The 21326-nt window shown below is 38.8% G+C and overlaps 1 protein-coding gene across 1 annotated transcript in view; it reads left to right on the top strand.

The window, feature by feature from the left end:
• Window positions 1–21326, top strand: part of PLCL1 (phospholipase C like 1 (inactive)) — a 353093-nt gene that overhangs the window by 266657 nt on the left and 65110 nt on the right. Inside the window, exons 2-3 of the mRNA XM_080799287.1 lie at window positions 758–3232; window positions 5819–6022. Of these exons, the coding sequence (XP_080655413.1) occupies window positions 758–3232; window positions 5819–6022 (2679 nt within the window). The remainder of the gene's footprint in view (window positions 1–757; window positions 3233–5818; window positions 6023–21326) is intronic.

The following is a 21326-nucleotide window of genomic DNA, read 5'->3' as shown; positions in this document are numbered from 1 at the left end:
GGCCTTAGAGGAGAGATTCTGCCCTGTTCTTTTTATTTTTTTATTTTTTTGGTCAGTATGGCTAGAGGTTTGTCAATTTTTTTAAAAGATTTTATTTATTTATTTATTTATTTATTTATTTATTTATTTGATAGAGAGAGAGAGAGAGATCCCAAGTAGGCAGAGAGGCAGGCAGAGGGAGAGGGGGAAGCAGGCTCCTCGCTGAGCAGAGAGCCCGATGTGGGGCTCAATCCCAGGACCCTGAGATCATGACCCAAACTGAAGGCAGAAGCTTAACTCTCTGAGGCACCCAGGCGCCCCAATTGAGAGTCCTTTTTGATGTAAAGCATATGAACGCAAAAATCTTTTATTTGGACTAGTTTTAAGTTTAAAACTTAAACTGTTGCTTAGTATAAATGAAGAAAACTTTTTAAAGAAATCTGGTGTTATTTCTTACACATATCTGTAGGAATTTGAGCCAGGGTGTCAAAGTACCAACCCGTAGAGTTTCTTAGGAAATCTGCTCTAATGAACGAATGAGTGATTTGTAGTTAACTTAATAGTTGATTTTATTTCAAAGAACACGAGGCATTTGAAAAACAAGTTTTTTTCTGAACCTCATAATATCAATTTTCTCAGTGATTCTTCTTTTTCTGGAACAGTGAAAATGTGAAAATAATCATAATATCTGAATGGAGTCTGAGGAGTTCATAGAGTGTTATTGAGTCTGTCTGTTTTCTAAGGAAAATTGATTCATTATTTTCAAATTATTTCACAGGATCCTTCAAACCAAAAATGTGGTGGAAGAAAGAAAACAGTATCGTTCAGCAGTATGCCATCGGAAAAGAAGATTAGCAGTGCGAGTGACTGCATCAGCTTCATGCAGGCTGGCTGCGAACTGAAGAAAGTCCGGCCGAATTCTCGTATTTATAACCGTTTTTTCACTCTGGACACAGACCTCCAAGCTCTTCGCTGGGAACCTTCCAAGAAAGACCTTGAGAAAGCTAAGCTTGACATTTCCGCTATTAAAGAGATCAGACTGGGGAAGAACACAGAAACATTTAGAAACAATGGCCTGGCTGACCAGATTTGTGAGGACTGTGCCTTTTCCATACTCCATGGGGAAAACTACGAGTCTCTGGACCTAGTTGCCAATTCAGCAGACGTAGCAAACATCTGGGTGTCAGGTTTACGGTACCTGGTTTCTCGAAGTAAGCAACCCCTTGACTTTATGGAGGACAACCAGAACACGCCAAGGTTCATGTGGTTGAAAACAGTGTTTGAAGCGGCAGATGTGGACGGGAATGGGATTATGTTGGAAGACACTTGTGTAGAATTGATTAAACAACTCAACCCTACCCTGAAGGAATCCAAGATCAGGTTAAAGTTTAAAGAAATCCAGAAGAGCAAAGAAAAACTAACCACACGAGTGACAGAAGAGGAATTTTGTGAAGCTTTTTGTGAACTTTGCACCAGGCCTGAAGTCTATTTCTTACTGGTCCAGATATCTAAGAACAAAGAATATTTGGATGCCAATGATCTCATGCTCTTTTTGGAAGCTGAGCAAGGAGTCACCCATATTACTGAGGATATGTGCTTAGACATTATTCGGAGATACGAACTTTCTGAAGAGGGTCGCCAAAAAGGGTTTCTTGCAATTGATGGCTTTACCCAGTATCTGTTGTCGCCAGAATGTGACATTTTTGATCCTGAGCAAAAAAAGGTTGCCCAGGATATGACCCAGCCATTATCTCACTACTACATCAATGCTTCCCACAACACCTATCTCATAGAAGACCAGTTCAGGGGGCCGGCTGATATTAATGGGTATGTTAGAGCTTTGAAGATGGGCTGTCGAAGCATTGAACTCGATGTTAGTGATGGTTCAGACAATGAACCGATCCTCTGTAATCGAAATAATGTGACAACACACCTTTCCTTTCGAAGTGTCATAGAGGTGATAAATAAATTTGCCTTCGTTGCTTCTGAATACCCACTCATCCTCTGCTTGGGAAATCACTGCTCCCTACCACAGCAGAAGATAATGGTTCAACAGATGAAAAAGGTCTTTGGCGATAAGCTCTATACTGAGGCACCTTTGCCGTCAGAAACCTACCTCCCATCACCGGAAAAATTGAAAAGAATGATTATTGTGAAAGGAAAGAAATTGCCTTCTGACCCAGATATTTTGGAAGGAGAAGTAACAGATGAAGATGAAGAGGCAGAAATGTCGCGAAGGCTGTCGGTAGATTACAATGGCGAGCAGAAACAAATCCTGCTCTGTAGGGAACTCTCCGATCTGGTGTCCATCTGCAAGTCTGTTCAGTATAGGGATTTTGAACTGTCTATGAAAAGCCAAAACTATTGGGAAATGTGTTCATTTAGTGAAACAGAGGCCAGCCGAATTGCAAATGAGTACCCAGAGGATTTTGTAAATTACAATAAGAGGTTCTTATCGAGAATCTATCCAAGTGCCATGAGGATTGATTCCAGTAACTTGAATCCACAGGACTTTTGGAATTGTGGCTGTCAGATTGTGGCAATGAATTTTCAGACTCCAGGTCCAATGATGGACCTTCACACAGGCTGGTTTCTTCAAAACGGAGGCTGTGGTTATGTTCTAAGGCCATCTATCATGCGGGATGAAGTTTCTTACTTCAGTGCGAACACAAAGGGCATCGTACCTGGGGTGTCTCCTCTCGTCCTTCACATCAAGATCATCAGTGGTCAGAATTTTCCAAAGCCCAAGGGAGCTTGTGCCAAAGGAGATGTCATAGATCCCTACGTTTGTATAGAGATACATGGAATTCCAGCAGACTGTTCAGAACAAAGAACTAAAACTGTCCAACAGAACAGTGATAACCCCATTTTTGATGAAACTTTTGAGTTTCAAGTCAACCTACCCGAGCTGGCCATGATTCGTTTTGTTGTTCTGGATGATGACTACATTGGGGATGAGTTTATAGGACAATACACGATACCGTTTGAATGTTTGCAGCCTGGATATCGGCATGTTCCCCTGCGCTCTTTTGTGGGTGACATCATGGAGCACGTAACCCTTTTCGTCCACATAGCAATAACTAACCGAAGCGGAGGAGGAAAGGCGCAGAAGCGCAGCCTGTCGGTGAGAATGGGGAAGAAAGTTCGAGAATACACCATGCTCAGGAATATCGGCCTTAAGACCATAGACGACATCTTTAAAATAGCAGTTCACCCCTTACGAGAAGCCATAGATATGAGAGAAAACATGCAGGTAGGAAAGACTCCAAGCTCCTCTTCCTTACCCCTCCTTCTTCCTACCCCTCCTTTACTGGTGAACATTGTGTTTTACTAGTGATCTGATTCCTCAAAAAATTATCAGAAAAGTTGTATAAAGCCACTACCACCGAATTAAGTGTTGGCCTGTGATAAAGCAGATATATTTTATATATCTAATTGTGAATGAACGCTGTGTTGAATTTCACCTCAACTAAACCAGTTAATATAAATGCTTTATAGGTCCATTAAATACCTCTGCCACAGAATCAATATGGGGTTGTGTATATGAAACAATGTGAACAAAATAAAATATAAAATATATGTATGCCCAACATATAAAATATTATATATATATATACAGACAATACTAATTACAAGTATATATATTCAATATTTGCAGACACGAACATGAAAGGAATTTAAAGTCCTAAAAAGAAATGCAATGCCTATTAAGTTATTTTAATTAAGTGTATGAAAACAACAATAATAAATTACTCCCCACCAGAGCAAACGCAACTAAACAAAACAATAGTCACCACTTGAACTTGTTGAAAACTATGTAGTCTTCCCTTAGAAAAGTGGTTTAATTGAAAGAACATTGATTATGGCTTAAACTCTATCCCCTTGTGATCTTGAGAAAATTATTTCAGATCTCTGATCATCAGTTTTCTCCACATAAGGTAAGAAAAATAGTAATACATCACAGAATTATTATCAGAATTAAATGACAGTGTAGGTAAATTGCCTGCTCCTGGCGTGTGCAAGTTCATAGTTAGTTTCTTTTCCTTCATGAATGCTTGTAGTCAGAGATGGTTGCCAATTTCTTTCTTGACTACTATAGAATATACTTATTCTAGGATCATGTTACTGAGAAACGACCAAACCACAAGTACTAAGTTCCTGCAGTGTGCAAAGAGGTGTTGGTTGGTAGCAGAAGTAGCAGTCTGAGAACATAACAAGAGAAGAATATTTTCTACTGCAGTTTATTTGCTTCTTTATCTAACATTGTTTTTAAGTTTTTGTTTGTTTGTTTGTTTTTTTAATTCATGGAAGACAGAGAGACAGAGAGGGAGGCAGAGGCAGGGGGAGAAGGAGCCTGATGTGGGACTTGATCCCAGGGACTCTGGGATCATGACTTGAGTTGAAGGCAGATGCTTAACCGACAGAGCCACCCAGGAGCCCTAGCTAACATTTAAATGGTAATTCTCACACACAAAAAAAATCCCTATTTTCAAGATAGAAAACAAGCTTGAAGAAGTTATGTGATTTCCTAAATAGGAATGTTTGTCTTTAAATCCAGAATTGCCTGCCACCAAAATGCATGATCATTCATGGTTTTTAGTCAGGTGATGCTGAACCTCACACCCATAATTTGGTGAATACTTTATTTTTACATTATTTCACAGAGAAATTCCGGAATAGACTTAAAATCAATTTTAGTTAGCTAAAGTGGTGGAAAACAGTATGGTATGTGAATCGTACATGAACACTTAGATTGTAAACATTTTATTTGAAGTGGTTGCCTTAGCCACTATTTTAAAAACAGGCTCCAAATATTAGCATTGTCTATCTGGCTTTTTCTGGCATAATACAAAACTATTATAAATCCCTGTATTAGATTACTTATACATCATTTCTGTATCTTACTTTATATATTAGAAGTTTCAATTAGCGATAATCGAGCCTCGGATAAACCTCATTGGCTACGATACTGCCACTGCGCGGAGCTAGAAGTTGACTTTATTTATTTCTATGTAATTCCTGAAATACATCCTTTACACATACTGTGTGTTTAAAATGTGTAGTAAGGAGAGTTGGTTATGATAAAGTTTTCCAGGTAATCCTGGTAATTTATATCATCTCAGCATAAAGTCTTTTGGGTTAAGGATTATTTGGAGCCTAATCAGTAGAAAAATGAAATACCAACATTGTCGCTAAATTCATTCGACATATAATAGGTTAGGGACTGCTCACTGTTAATAAAACATGTAATTTCTATTTCAAATGAATTTTAAAAGCCTGTAAAACAGGGACAAATGTAGCTCTACATGAAATTTGTTTTAGTATGTGCATCTGTCAGGTACATTTCTGACGGGATGACAAAGAAAGATCATTGATGGTTAGTCGAATGCATGGCGGTGGGTAATGGCAGCCTGGTACCTGGTACCTTGAGGGGGAAAAGCCCAAAGGAGACGCACTCCAGTGTATAATGACATGATCTTATGATCATGATACTACAAATGGAATAAGATATGCACAACCAGCCAAGGCTGATTTGTGTGAATATTCCAGTGCTCTGCTTTGAAAAGCACTGTGTCGCCTTGGTTTACAACCAGCTTTGCTTTATGGCATTTTTGTGGCAGTTGCTAAAAATTGACAAAGATGCGGTATAATGGTGAATTAGTTCTGTGTGTTATCTCGGTACACATTATGCTTCTGGTTAATTATAATCCAGTTTCCTCCAAATTACGTATGTATCGGAGGGTATACTTTTAACGAATATGCTTTTGTGTAAACCTAGAAGTGCTCGGGTGAAGTGTCATGTGGTCAGAGGTCTAATTCCATGTTTGCTTCCCCACAGAATGCCATAGTGTCTATTAAGGAACTGTGTGGACTTCCTCCAATTGCCAGTCTGAAACAGTGCCTGTTGACCCTGTCCTCTCGCCTCATCACCAGTGACAATACTCCTTCAGTCTCTCTTGTGATGAAAGACAACTTCCCTTATCTGGAGCCTCTGGGGGCAATTCCAGATGTGCAGAAAAAAATGTTGGCTGCTTACGATCTGGTAGGAAACTGTGACTTTAGATTTCTTATCTGTGTATGTGGGGAGAGAGGGGGCGGGGAATCATCTGGCAGGGGCTCTTTTGTGGAACTCTGATGAATAAACCACATTGGGGTGGCAGGCAGAGCTGGCCCACTCCGTTCCCTTAAGCCCCAGTGAAGACCTCTGGGGCAGTGCTTTGAACCCAGAGCCCCATAGATCACCGACAGAAATTCTCTGCATCAGTAAGGAATGAATTATTAAGTCTTCAAAAACATACACAGTTTCCCATCATCTAAATGACTTTGGCCTGCAACATAACCATTTAATTGTGTACCTGTAAGAAATGGCCACATATGTTTCTCAGGGCTGCCTTGCGATGTTTGAGACAAAATATTTCTCTGGAATTTATATTTCTTTTTTTCTAAAGATTTTATTTTTTTGAGAGAGAGAGAGAGAGTGGGCACAGAACACAAGCAGGGGGAGGGGCAGAGGCAGAGGAAGAAGCAGACACCCCACTGAGCAGTTAGCTAGATGCAGGGGCTCGATCCCAGGACCTCGACTATCATGACCTGAGCGGAAGGCAGACCCTTAACTGACTGAGCCACCCAGGCGCCCCTGGAATTCATATTTCTAAGCTAATACTGTTAGATTTTTTAAATATATAATGTGATTTACATGGTAATTAAATTTAAAATTAAAATTTTAAAAAGATTTTATTTATTTATTTGACAGAGATCACAAGTAGGCAGAGAGGCAGGCAGAGATAGAGGAGGAAGCAGGCTCCCTGCTGAGCAGAGAGCCTGATGTGGGGCTCAATCCCAGGACCCTGGGATCATGACCTGAGCCGAAGGCAGAGACTTTAACCCACTGAGCCACCTAGGTGCCCCAGTAATTAAATTTAAAAATAATTATATTTTTGCATCTCCTAATTCCATAAAAAAATAAGGAACAAATGAAAATCTGGAAAAATTTGTAACATATATGCCAGATAAAGTGTACCTATCCTTAAAATAGAAAATGCCACTCAAAAATTGGTAAGAAGGGGCACCTGAGTGGCTCCGTCTGTTAAGCAGATGACTCCTGATTGTGGCTCAGGTCATGATCTCGGGGTCTCGGGTTGGAGCTCAGAGGGGAGTCTACTTCAGGCTTCTCTTTTTCCCTCTGCACCTCCCCCTGCTTGCTCACTCTTTCTCTCTAAAATAAATAAATCTCTGAAGAAAAAAAAATCAGTAAGAAAAAAAATATGGAGAAAAATATCTTACATCAGTAAGGTGTTAAGTACAGCTTGATAAAAGAGTGCTACACAATCATGGCCTAAAAATGCAGTTTTAGTCTTTCAAATAAAAACCTGGAGACCAGCCTTCTAGGATGGAACTTCTGTAAAGTTCTTAGGAACCTAGGCTCCCTCTAGCTTTCTGCTCTACCATCCCTATAGTGAGACCCGTATCCTTGTAGTCCAAAATGGCTGTTGAAACTCCAACCATAACATCTGCATTCTAACCATGAAGAATGATGAAGAGGAAATAGAGGGCATATTTTTTGCTTTTAAGGACATTTCTCTGAAATAGCATCGATCATTTTTGCTTATATTTCATCAGCCTAGAATTAATGCATAGTTATACTTAGCTACAAGGGAGAATGGAAAATGTCTTTATTTCAAGGGTCTATGTGTCCAGCTAAAAGTTATCTCTTCTGTTACTAAGAAATAGAGGAGAGTTATTAGGGGATAACAAATATTCTTTGCTTCAGAGGTGAACAAGAAATTCATGTATCTCTTCCACCCCTAAAAAAAAAAAAAAAAAGAAAATCTAAAAACATAATTAACCTTAAAATAAGTTTTAAATTAAAAATATTGAAGAAATATAGTGAAATATTCCCTCTCTCATTAGGACTAAAAAATATTATCTCTGAAAGAGAATTTAAGGTAATGGATACTTTCATCCATTTACCTCTACTAGGAAAATAAACTGGTATAATTTGGGGGGAGATAAATTTGACAATATAATTTAAAATGTTTATCCCGTTTGATTTATGCATTTGTTTTCTGGGATTTATTCTAAGGTAATAATACATAATACATTTATGTTTAATAATATCAACATAGAGCCATTAGTTAAATAAAATACAGTAAACCAATATTATGGACTCTTTCGAAGCCACTAAATCATGCATTCAAAGAATATTTAAGGGTATGGAAAACTTCTCATAACATATTTTGTGAAAAAGTCCAGCTACAAAAAAATTACACACTATAGGATTTAAATTGTATTTATATGTATACACATCGCACATCTAAAATGTTAACAGAATATTTAGAGTGATTATTTTTAAGTAAGGAGAATGAGCTTTATTTTCTTGTTTATGCTTTTCTACTTTTTATTCTATATTTGCAAAACTCTTTACAATGAACCCAACTAATTTCCTTAGTTGAACAAAAAAAAATATTAAGAAAGTAAAGAATAATATTTTATCCTTAAAAAAATAACTAGAGGAAAGACATTTGGGATAAACATCCTACAACTGAAAAAGAAAAAAACAAAAACAAAAACCCATAGAATGCATTCTGCTTCTGAATGATCACACCGCTTATAAACTGTACTCCGTGGTTGCTGGGGGAAACTTCACCCATTACCTACATCTCATTTTTCATGAAATAAATCTTTTCATCATAAAAGTAGGGACTGAAAGCTATTCAGTGAGTAGGTATAATTGCCATCTAAGAGGTGAAATTAGGGTACGAGTTGCCATAGAGACAGACAGTTGAAATCACTTATTCCTCCAATTCTCTGTGAAGCTAAGAAAGAAAAATCATTCCTTGGGAGGGGAGGCTGGTCCCCTGGAGCTGGGCTTGGAATAAGCAGAAAAGCACCTGGACTATGTTTGGCCAATTTCCATTTCACATCCCCGAGTGTCCAATGCTGTTTTGTTTTTTCAGTTCTATCTGCTGGAGCTAAATCTGGACATCAGCCTTTTCTCATTTGTATTTTTAAAATGCAGTTTGTAATTACAGACATAGCATGGCTTTCCAAACCTTCGGTAAGAGCTACAGTAGAAAGCAGAAATACTTAAAATGATATCTTCATTTATCGTTCCCTATGGAAATGGTTTTTCATATTGGGAGGGAACTGAATATAAATATCCCTATGCCAAATGGTCAACTTGGCAGACCCAGCAAGTGACTGGAAGCTCTTCTGATGGCTCTGTTCGGTTATTTCTTTCGGGGGGAACGTGGATGGGAACTTATACAAGTAACGATATTGGTCTTGAATGTAAAAATACCATTTTTACTTTCGAGGATTTGCACTGTATTGGTCGGCATCTTCAATGCTCTTGATATATCAGTGTTATTATTTATTTTAAAGAAGACTTCTAAAATATTCTGTAGATCGAGTAATCATTTTATTTTATTTATTTATTTTAAAAGATTTTATTTGTTTATTTGCTTGTCTGTTTATTTATTTATTTATTTATTTATTTATTTTTTTTTTTTTTATTTTTTTTTTTTAATTTTTTATTTATTTTCAGCGTAACAGTATTCATTGTTTTTTCACCACACCCAGTGCTCCATGCAATCTGTGCCCTCCCTAATACCCACCACCTGGTTCCCCCACCCTCCCACCCCGCCCCTTCAAAACCCTCAGGTTGTTTTTCAGAGTCCATAGTCTCTCATGGTTCACCTCCCCTTCCAATTTCCCTCAACTCCCTTCTCCTCTCCATCTACCCTTGTCCTCTATATTATTTGATATGCTCCACCAATAAGTGAAACCATATGATACTTGACTTTCTCTGTTTGACTTATTTCACTCAGCATAATCTCTTCCAGTCCTGTCCATGTTGCTACAAAAGTTGGGTATTCGTCCTTTCTGATGGAGGCATAATACTCCATAGTGTATATGGACCACATCTTCCTTATCCATTCATCCGTTGAAGGGCATCTTGGTTCTTTCCACAGTTTGGCGACCGTGGCCATTGCTGCTATAAACATTGGGGTACAGATGGCCCTTCTTTTCACTACATCTGTATCTTTGGGGTAAATACCCAGCAGTGCAATTGCAGGGTCATAGGGAAGCTCTATTTTTAATTTCCTGAGGAATCTCCACACTGTTCTCCAAAGTGGCTGCACCAGTTTGCATTCCCACCAACAGTGTAAGAGGGTTCCCCTTTCTCCACATCCTCTCCAACACACGTTGTTTCCTGTCTTGCTAATTTTGGCCATTCTAACTGGTGTAAGGTGGTATCTCAATGTGGTTTTGATTTGATTTATTTAAGAGAGACAGAGATAGCAAGAGAGAACATGAGCAGGGAGGAGAGAGAAGCTGGCTCCCCGCTGAGCAGGGAGCCCAATGCAAGGCTCCATCTCAGGACCCTGGGATCATGACCTGGGCTGAAGGCAGAGGGTTAACCCACTGAGCCACCCAGGTGCCCATCAAGTAGTCATTTTAAAAAACAAAAATGGGATCTTGTCACTTTCCTGCTTAAAATCCTACAGTGGTTTCCCATTAAAATAAAATGGAATCTCCTTACTGTGAAGTTATGATCTGGCCCCGCATAACTATCTCAGTCCCCTCTTCCAAGGTCTCCTGCCTCTCCCAACCTCACCCTCACACTCTCCTGTTCACTACCTGCCTGCCCCCAACCGGCCACACGGCCTTTCTTTTTTTCTTCCTTTCTTTCTCTCTTTCCCTCTTCCTTTCCTTTCCTTCCTTCTACCCACCCTCCCTCCTTCCCTTTCTTTCTTCCTTCCTCTTTCCTTCCTTCCTTCCTTTCTTTCTTTCTTCCTTCCTTCCTTCCAAGTTTGTTCCCATCTCTAGATTATTTTATTTGTGGTTCCCTCTGCCTGAAATGTTCTGTTGCATAGATAGTTGCTTCTTATCTCTTAATTCTTAGCTCAAATATCATATCCTCAGAGATATCTTCCCTTACCACTCTCCCCTCCTGTCACTCTATCATATAACCTTGTTTTATTTCCATCATCCTACTTAGCAGGGTTGAAAAACATTTTGCTTGACTTTTTGTTTAATTGCTGTCCTCCTTCACCCTTCAGTTTAAATGTATACTCCATGAGGGCACAGACCCTGTCTGTCTTGCTTATTACTCTTACCTCTCGCATCTAAAACAGTGCTGGCATGTACTATGTTACCTTTAATGTTAGTTGAATAAAAAGTAAATAGAAGTATTTATTGTTGGTGAAATAATGTAGTTTTGATGCCATAGTTGATGTGTTTATGGTAAATCTTTCAATCTTGTATGTTTTACCTCTGTGACACACACTAACCAAATTGTTCCCTGTCTTAAACATACAGTTAGAAAACCCATAGACTGAGACAAAACTATGGAATAGTAAAAAGATCAAGGGGCCAGGGGAAGGGGCAGGAGGGGGTGAGGGAGGGAGGGATGGATAGGTGGAGCACGGAGGATTTTTAGGACACTGAAACTATTCTATATGATGCTGTAATAGTGGATACATATCATTATGCATTTGTTAAAGCCCATAGAATGTATAATACAAAGAATTAATCCTAGTGTAAACTCTGGGTTTTAGCTAATGACACTCTATCAATATTGGCTCAACAGTTGTAATAAATATACCATGCTAAAGAAAGATGTTCATAGTCGGAAAACTGGGGATGGGCTTGGAGGGTTTATGGGACTTCTCTGTACTTTCAGCTCAGTTTTTATGTAAACCTAAAACTTCTCATAAAAATAAAGTCTAAAACAATTCCTCACAGACTGTTAATAATAATAAAAATATTTGGATGACTAAGGGAGAAAACAAATCCAGGGTGGTGGCGGTGGTGGTAAGGGGGCAGGTACCCCAAAATGAACAGTTTGAATGTTCAACTCAAATCACCTAAATATTTGGATTCCTCAAAAATGGTAATGAACTGTATAGATGCCAACTAAGAGGAAAAGATGTAACCACTAAAAAAAGTACAATACATTTAGAATAAAAAAAGACCTGAACTAATTTCCAGACAGATAAAAATTTGGCTTATTTCAGCCTCAAAAGAAACAAATCAGGCAACTAGTAACCTCCATTTACTGAAAACCAACCTGAGTGTATGCAACAATACTACTTATCAACAGGAAATGAAGTGAAAATATTTTAGAAAACATTGACCCTGAGTTCATCTGCACAGATTTTTGCTAAATTTAGCTTTTCCCTAATGACATGAGATGGTTCTCTTCCTTACCAAACACTGGTAATATGTGGAAATATATCCTCTTGAGGGTCTTAAAAATTTAGTCTTAAAGGTCATTTTAGTAATTCTACTATAGTATCTGTGTTGACATCAAGAAATCAAACACCAAATATATCCATAGTAGAGTGGGCTTATTTACATGGCATAATTTCAGAAGACAGCTTCCCCTATTCCATATCTTATTAAAACATGCATTTTCTATCTGCTCACTGGTACTTGGAACTTCAAAATTACAACCAATTCCTTCGGTTGAAGACTTTTTAATCTCATTTAAAATGCAAAAAAAAAAAAAAAAGAAATCTCTGTGAATAATAACACATTGGATTATCAGTAATTTGTAGCTTTGAGTGAATTTAACAGATCCTGTCCTACCTGGGATTTTTACCTGGGAAAAGGAAGAGATCTTAATGACAGAGTGTTCCCTGAGTCTGGGTTAGGTAAGAGTGGGGTTGCTTGAAGAATTACAATTTGTCCTGAGAACTACGATCTCCCTTATGACTCCGAATACGGATGCAGCTGTGTAAATGCCTGTTTGATATTCGGGGCAGCAGAAGCAGAGGTGACTTTCCTGATATCAGATACAGCCGAGGTGAGATGTGACAGCTTCTGAAAAGCACTAAAGCAAACTGGGAACGTTATTAATCAGTAACTGAAGGAAGTAGAACAGGGTCTAAAAGCTGAAGGTAGAATTGATGCCTCCTTCCCGGACCAAAGACACACCGCGGAGGGCCATTGGCCTTAGACTTGCTGTACTACTCTTTCAGTGCCTCTCTGTGGCCTTTCAGATGGGTTTTCAGAAACTGTATTAAGAATTTCATTGAAAACCAGGGTACCATTTCTAAGAGACTTGTCCCTTTATTGTATTGTGATTTTTTTCCCTCAGGTCTTTGGAAGAACAAGCTTCCCTTCCCCACTCTGGCTTTTCACTTTCTCTAAGAAAATATCCACCGAACTAGGCAATGTAGTCATAGAGTCACTCCCTGCCCAGTCTTTTAAGGTTGCCAATGCAGTGTTTTAATATACAATTCAATATTAATGAGATCCATTGTTTCTTTCCTCATGTTTTTTCTCATAGGTATCCATTTCCTTTTTCTTTCTTTCCTCTTTCCTTCCTCCCTCCCTCCCTCCCTCTCTTTTCCTTTTCTTTCTTTCTCCCTTTCTTCCTTCCTTCCTTCACTCCTTCCTCCCTTCCTTCCTTCCTTCTTTTTTGTACCCATTTTCTTACATTGTCTTAGCTAAGGTTCTTACCAGACTTTCTTCTCCTCCTGCTTGAGGTTTTCAATAGACTGACTTGTCTTCGTTTAGTCTCTACCTTTCCCTCTTTCAACAATTGGAATAATCATCCTCAGATTCTTTGATTTTTTTTACCTAGACTTGTCTTCACCCTCCAGTGCTGGCTGTTTTCCAATCTCACTTCCCATTTCTTTCTGTGGGAACCCTCTCCTTTACTCAAGCTGCTGTCTTTTCCATCTCCTTTTCATTTTCCTTCCTTTGTGTTTCCATTCTATATCACCTAGAATGCCTTCCTAGCCTTAATTCCCTCTCCATTAATCTAAGTCCAGATCTTTATCCTAATTTCTCACAAAACTAACATTAAAAAAAGATTCATTTATTGAGCTTATTCATAACATTTAATACATATAAAATATAAAGAACTTTAGTAGATTTTGTGCAATACAGAGATGAACAGAGACAGGTATCAGCACAGATAGCCATATGTAAACCTGACAGCTCTTTGACTCAAGACAAATATAAATAAAATGAAATGAGAACATGTATATTTTCTGATCGTGAAACAACACTTTTTCTTCTAACGTATCACTTTGTATATGTCATTAGGCTTTTGATTAGTCAACTCAACAAACATATTTCAGATACCTGTTACTGTACAAGTTGCTAGAGGGACGAAATGGTCTGAATTAAAATTTCTATCCTTTAGGAACAGGAAGTCCTGGTAGGAAGGCAGGACTTACACCTAAAAAGGGCAGGAACAGGTGCGCGTGGGTGGCTCAGATGGTTAAGCATCTGCCTTTAGCTCAGGTCATGATCTCTAGGTCCTGGGGATAGAGCCCCATGCTGGGCTCCCAACTCAGTGGGGAGTCTGCTTCTCCCTCTCCCTCTGCTTCTCCCCCTGATTGTGCTCTCTCTGTTTCTCTTTCTCTCTCTTGCAAATGAATAAATAAAATCTTAAAAAAAAAAAAAAAAAAGGGCAGGAACAGAGACATACAAGGTCCAGACAGTGGAGCAGATATTTTATGTCCAGAGCAGGATGGAGTCTGGGGACTTTGAATACTATGATGCGCTTTTTGCAGTGACTTGTAATAGACCACTCCCCAAATTCCACTCCGTGCTCAGCGGAGTTGATTTACAAAGAATTTTTTTTTAATTTTCTCTTGAATGTTCTTATTTTCACTTACCTCCCCGCTCTGTAAAGGGGACCCACAAAGGTCGTTCAGGACCTTCTGGCATTTTTGTCCAATGTCTGCTCCAATGCACTAAGTGTGTGATTCAAGGAACTATGGTCCTTGTTACTCTTGGGCAGCTCATTTGCACATTCTTAGGTTATGACAGATCCTTCATGAGGAGTAGCAGATGCAAGTGAGAAGTCCCTATTTACAACTAATTTTTTTTTTAAGATTTTATTTATTTATTTATTTGACAGACAGAGATCACAAGTAGGCAGAGAGGCAGGCAGAGAGAGAGAGAGAGGAAGGGAAGCAGGCTCCCCGCTGAGCAGAGAGCCCGATGTGGGGCTCGATCCCAGGACCCTGGGATCATGACCTGAGCCGAAGGCAGAGGCTTAAACCCACTGAGCCACCCAGGTGCCCCGATTTACAACTAATTTTAAAAGAAAAATACTGTCTAACCTTTATATAACTTTTTTCTTTAGATAGCTGAATTTTACTTTTCTAATGTTCTTACCTGTCTACTTTTTCAGGCATCATCAAGAAGTAATTGCTTTACATATTTGGGCTCTTTCAGTGTTTTAAATTAATGTGAAAACTTTGGGGTAATTAGTGTTCTGAATACAACATTCAGAGGTGGAGTAGTTACAGGAGATTGTAACTGTAAAAATAAACACAAAGTGTTCTCTGAAGGTGACTTCTGTGCTGAATTATTTAACATTAACATAAAAGTTAAAACTTTACTATGGTAAGAGCAACAGATTTTCTGGAGATAAAAGAGAAATCAAAGCAATCTAGAGAACATGGGTCAAGGGTTATTTAATCTTTTACTAAGTCAGTTGGGGTATGATTTGGAGAGTAGTTGATTATGTTAGCATGACCAGGATTCTAGTGAAAATAACTAATCGCTATCTTTAATTAGTCTTGCAACGGAATCGGTACATTGGTAGGTACCAGTTAATCCATGCATGATGGGTTGGACTAAATACATTCTCTTCTGTCAGTGTTATTACAAAGATATATTGAAGCTCGGGATACGGAAAAGATGTGGCATATCTCCAGCTTCCCCATGCAGTTTTGCTTATTGAAATCAATTTAAATTGACATTAGTAAATCATAGATACTCTCCTTCCATCACTTTCATTGTGAAGTTTGTGTGGAACTCTGTATTAGTCCGCACTTCAGAAAGTATGTTGGCTTGTATAGTAATGGAATGCAGAAAAAGAACCGCCTGCTGGCAGGTGCAAAATAGAGCTGGTTATTGATAAACAAGATATCATATGCTTAGTGCATTGAAACTTCCTCTAACTGTGGGTGTGTCAATGTCTTCTGGTACATTTTTTGTGTATTGGGGAAATTGTCAGCATCTCAAAGGTTGATAGGATTGCCACTTGGTACCAGGGTCCTAAGAACACTGGACAGCAGAGGTGCATCAGCAAGCTGGCTGCATCATAGGCTGTGAATTTCTCTGTGAAATATTGCTCTTGTGTCTTCAAATTTTGCTTTGCATTTCTGAATGCTCAAGTGAAAATTCTAGAGATGGTTCATGATGGTTTGTAACCTGATAATTTTATGAATGAACTTAATGTTAATCAGAGTGGGGTAAAAGGAGTCATTTCCAGTGATTATTCAAGATATAGCTGAACACTCTATCTTGGGAAGAGAACAGCTGAAGAAAAGGTGAGATAATCCCTTTATCCAGAAAGCAGCTCCCTGAAGTAAATCCCGTCAATATCATGGATGTGGAGACAAATGTCCTTTGGCCTGCTCTGTGTGAGCTCTCTTGTCCTATGCCATCTTAACTCAGGCTTGGAAATGTGACTCAGCGCTATTCCCAGGACAGAGAATACTTTGTTGCATCCATCAAATGCCGTGGACTTCCCGTGAGCTTGCAAATGTTCTGGCCTTGTGTGTCTACCTGTTTCACCAAAAAGTAACAGTCTCCATAGGATTGACTTTGCTTAAAAGCAAAAGATGCCAATTTATTAATAGTTCGTCTGATTTAAAAATTTTAAGGATGTTAAAAATTAAAGGAAACTATCTTCATTCCAGTTGGCAAATATATATGTAACAGCAATCAGATTTTTAAAAGGTATTGAGTTTGAACAAATTTAGGTCTTATTTTAAATTATCTACAGAATTAAAACTAAAACCCAGTGTTTTGCTTAGAAGGAAGAGGAGAGAACAAAATAGGTCTAGAGCAGATGGGTATATTCTTAAGTAATTAACTTTCCAAATTAGATAACTCCTTCCTGAAAGAGCAGTGGAGGTCTCTGAGTATGTTCGTTCTAGGCTTGGTAGGAAGACTGTGTGGTTGGTGCCTTTTGCAAATTAGACTTAGAAGGAGAAGGAGCCAGGGCAAAATATATTTTTATGATCCTTTACTTGGCAAATTTTACTATATTAATGTTTGTCACTGACCTTTACTTGCAATGGAAATTCTATATTTTAAGATGATTTCGGTATCACAGTTCATAAAGCTTAGATCTTTTCTTCAAGAGCCTGAGTTCTAGTCTAAACTATATCACTGACCCGTGAAATGGCCATTTAACATGTAAGTTAAAAGTTTCAGGAAAGTCCATCTGGGGCTCACTTTTTTCTGATAGGCGGTCCTTATGGTGTTTCTAAATATAAAGTTCTGTGGTTCTAGGAATTTGGATATAATCAGGAGAAATTTGGAATCTATGGAAGATTTATGAGTCATGGTATGACTGAAGTTCATCTTTTCAGTTCCATTGACTCTGCAATGACCCTAGGCAATTAGTTAAATTCCCTATTGAGAAGAGCTGGGAGGACAGTTTATTCACACAGGTTGGACACTTTAATCCATCTCTGAGTAAAAGCATTACTTCCCCCTTCAGTAAAATTTTTGTTTTAAATAAATGATTTTGATCTTAACTGATAACTTTACACACCCTGTTCAGGACACATCTAATGCTTAAAGTAATGCTAATCTTTGTCCGAGTAAGTCCGCTATTCTTTTATTTTTTATTTATTTGACAGAGAGGGAGAGAGAGAGTTCACAAGTGGGCAGGGAGAGGGGAAAGCAGGCACTCTGCTGAGCAGAGAGCTGGATGTGGGGCTTGATCCCAGGACCCTCAGATCGTGACCTGGAGCCAAAGGCAGAGGCTTAACCCACTGAGCCACCGGGGGCCCTAGTCCCCTAATTCTTTTAGATTCAAAGCCTTAGTCAGGAAATAAGATCCATTAGGAGATATTCATCTGACAGAACCAAACAAAAGCTCTTTGTATTACCACAACAAGCAAAGGCAACTGGGAGCTAAGGCTGGGATGTCAGATATGTAAATCCAGGACACTCCCAGATTCTATGGAGTCAACCCAGCCTTCACTCGCTAAATGCACTAATTACTCAGCTGCGGGATTATATGAGGACCTGCTTCTCACCTTCTCTCCTTGGCTTTAGCACTTTATATTTCATTTATGGCAGGATCTGTAGAGACCTAGGAAGAAGATTAAACTCAAATCAATTGTTTTTCCTTCTTTACAACTTAGATAAGCCAGGCGGAGAGGTTGAAATTGATTTAAATGTGATTAGGAATTATTGGTGTATTTTAGCTATCCATCTTGACTTCTCTACAACTACTAATAATTGAAAGTTGCAGAAATAGAATAAAATTATTTTTTTCTAAGTGCAATGGAAGCTGTTACCATAGAGAAGAAGATCAAAAGCTCTCATGAGAAAAGTCCATTTGAGCAGTGACTTTAAGTTAATGATGAGTATTTTAGAGTAATACTTATGAATCTTATTACTAAAGGATTTCAGGTTATCCTCTAAGTAATCTCACAGGGATGCTCTTCTATGCTGAAAATTAAATCATACTTGACTAGCTCTTTACAAAGTGATCTCTTAGACAAGGGGAAAAGCAAGCTTCTTACTATGAGGTTAACAAATATTTACTTGGGGGATTTTGAAGAGAACTTGAATCGTGGGATTTGTTGAATGTTTTGGTTCTGGATTTAATTTACCTTAAATAAGTAATAAAGTTTATTTATTTGTTTTAAAGATTTATTTGAAAGAGAGAGACAGAGACAGCAAGCAGTGAGGAGAGGAAGAAGGAGAGAAACTCAAGCACACTCCTTGTTGAGCACAGAACTCAGCCTGGGCCCCATCCCTTTACTCTGAGATCATGACTTGAACCAAAACCAAGAGTCAGATGCTCAACTGACTGAGGCAACCAGGTGCCCTAGTAATAAAGTTTAAAAATTCATTGTATTTTCTAATACTCGAGTAATACACTTACTATAGGTATAATCCTCTTAAAAGCTTTGTGTTTATTTGAAAGTGAACTCATGCAAGATTATAGAAAAATGGAGAAGTCTAGAAAAAAGACTAGAGATAAAAAAAGAAATAAGAGTTCCAAAAGAGGGGCGCCTGGGTGGCTCAGTGGGTTAAAGCCTCTGCCTTCGGCTCAGGTCATGATCCCGGGGTCCTGGGATCGAGTCCCGCATCGGGCTCTCTGCTCGGCATGGAGCGTGCTTCCTCCTCTCTCTCTGCCTGCCTCTCTGCCTACTTGTGATCTCTCTCTGTCAAATAAATAAATAAAATCCTTTAAAAAAAAAAAAAAAAAAAAAAAAAAAAAAAAGAGTTCCAAAAGACAGGGATGCCTGGGTGGCATAGTCAGTTAAGTGTCCGACTCTCGGGCTCCATGCTTAGCATGAGGTCTGCTCAAAGACTCTGTCCCTCTCCCTCTGCCTCTTCCCTCCAACTCTCTCTCAAAGAAAGAAATCTTAAAAAAAAAAAAAAAAAAAAGAGTTCCAAAGGGCATGTATAGGTTTGAAAAATGATTAATAGTAAATAAAATACTATATTGTGGGTAATTGATATGTAGAAGAAATAAATATCACACAGTAAAAAGGGAAAAAGCGATTATATAAATGAATTGATGAATATGTGACTGTAAAGGTAAATAAGTCCCTGATAAACTGGAATTACAATTTACCGGGGAAATGAAGGGTGGGAGATAGTGTAAGTAAATAATTGCAATTGGAAGTAGAAAATAAGAAATTTTATAAACAGACTAAAAAACAGAATGTTGGAATATGGAGGTGAGAGGGAGAGGGATAGGGAAATCAGGACAGCAGTGGAAGGGGGCACTGAAATGAGCTTGGAAGCTGGTAAGATTTTGACCAGGGCAGATGACTTAAGAAGACTTATCTAATAGTAAGAATTCTGTAGAAGGAGGAACAAGTAGGGTGTGTGTTTGGAGAAGTGTGACTCATATAGGGATCTAGGAGGATTAGGAAGCCATGAGGGGAAAGGCAGCTGAGGCAAATGGGAAGACTTGAATTCTGGGTTAAAAATTGTTTTACTTCATTCAATAGGCAAAGGAGAAAATGATAAAACCAGGAAGTAACTAGTGCTATGTTTTTGGAAGATGATTCTGAAAGTGGTATTGAGAAGGAGTACGGTGGGAAGAACCAGTACCTGCCGGTAGCTGAGCAGGGATTCAAAGCCATCTTTGAGTGCCTTCAAGAGAGCTTTGTGAGCATTTGAAGAAAATAGGAGATTTTTTTTTTTTTTTTTTTTTGGCTAGAGTTGGGGTGGGAATCGGTGAATGAGATGGAGAAGAGCATATTTTTAATGATGACATTGAGATGCAACTAGAATTTGAAAGATGGTCCAGAGAGTGGACTTACATCAGGAGTGTTGTGATTAAAGAAGGAAACAAAGGGATAAAAGTGGCAGGTTAGGCAAATCTTGGTGACTGACAAAGTGTAGGAGCTTATCTTCTGGATGCAGTGAGGCAAAGAGAATATTGGAAATCTGAACCTGGATGTCTGGATGAGCAGAGAATGCTGGAAATGACAGGCACAGGTATCTGATAGTCTAAGCATCTCTACCTCATTTGTTCTCTGCAGATAACAAAGGGATGATTAAAGGAGTAAATGAGGGGTTTGGTTATAAAAGTAAGGGTAAGCAGTAGAGAAGCAACAGTGGATGGTGAGCACCCCAGCAATAGCAACAGCGCAAAGCTGTCATTACTCCCAGGCCTAAAGGAGAAGGGGAGGGAGCCATTCGGGCACACAGCTGTATCTGCACCCAGCAGAGAGGGGCCACTCGACAGGAGCTGTAGTCTTGTAGAGAGGAAGCTATGGAGCCACAGTCCAACAGGAAGGGAATGGTCAAGGGAGTAACTACCCTAAGCCTTCTCTCTTCCTGCCTCCTGCCCATGATCCCTTGCTGATGGGTCCCCTTGGCCATCCCAACAGAAGTCGCAGGCAAGGGAGCCTGCTTGATGTTACCTGCAGAGACCAAACTCCCCAGCACGGAGCATGGCAGAGAGTGGATCTGGAGGGGTGAAGAGAGAGGACCCAGTATAGGCAACTCCTCAGTAAAAATTTGACAATGTGTTCATTCATCAATGATATAAACTTAATAACATAACAACGTATACAGCAAAAACCAAATGAGGAATAGAAATTAATATTGGATTTTAAAAGTTTTACTTACAAATAATAGAAATAAAAATTTTTGTTCTTCTAATGTAATTGGATACGTTGATCTGATCCCACTGTCACTGTTTTCACTTGTCTATGTTGCTGAGAAAGAAATCACATTGTGAGTGGAACAAGGTGTGGCTCTGCTGTCTTCACGTTTTTGCTTGTGCTTGGGTGATCTGCATCTTAGGAATCCATGCTGGGAAGGTGTAGTTTATTTAGGACAAGACACTATAAATAGTATTGCTCTACTACTTT

The sequence above is a fragment of the Martes martes genome (assembly GCF_963455335.1).
Source record: "Martes martes genome assembly, chromosome: 3".
In the NCBI taxonomy this organism is placed as follows: Eukaryota; Metazoa; Chordata; class Mammalia; order Carnivora; family Mustelidae; genus Martes; species Martes martes.
This window is presented reverse-complemented; position numbering and strand designations above follow the sequence as displayed.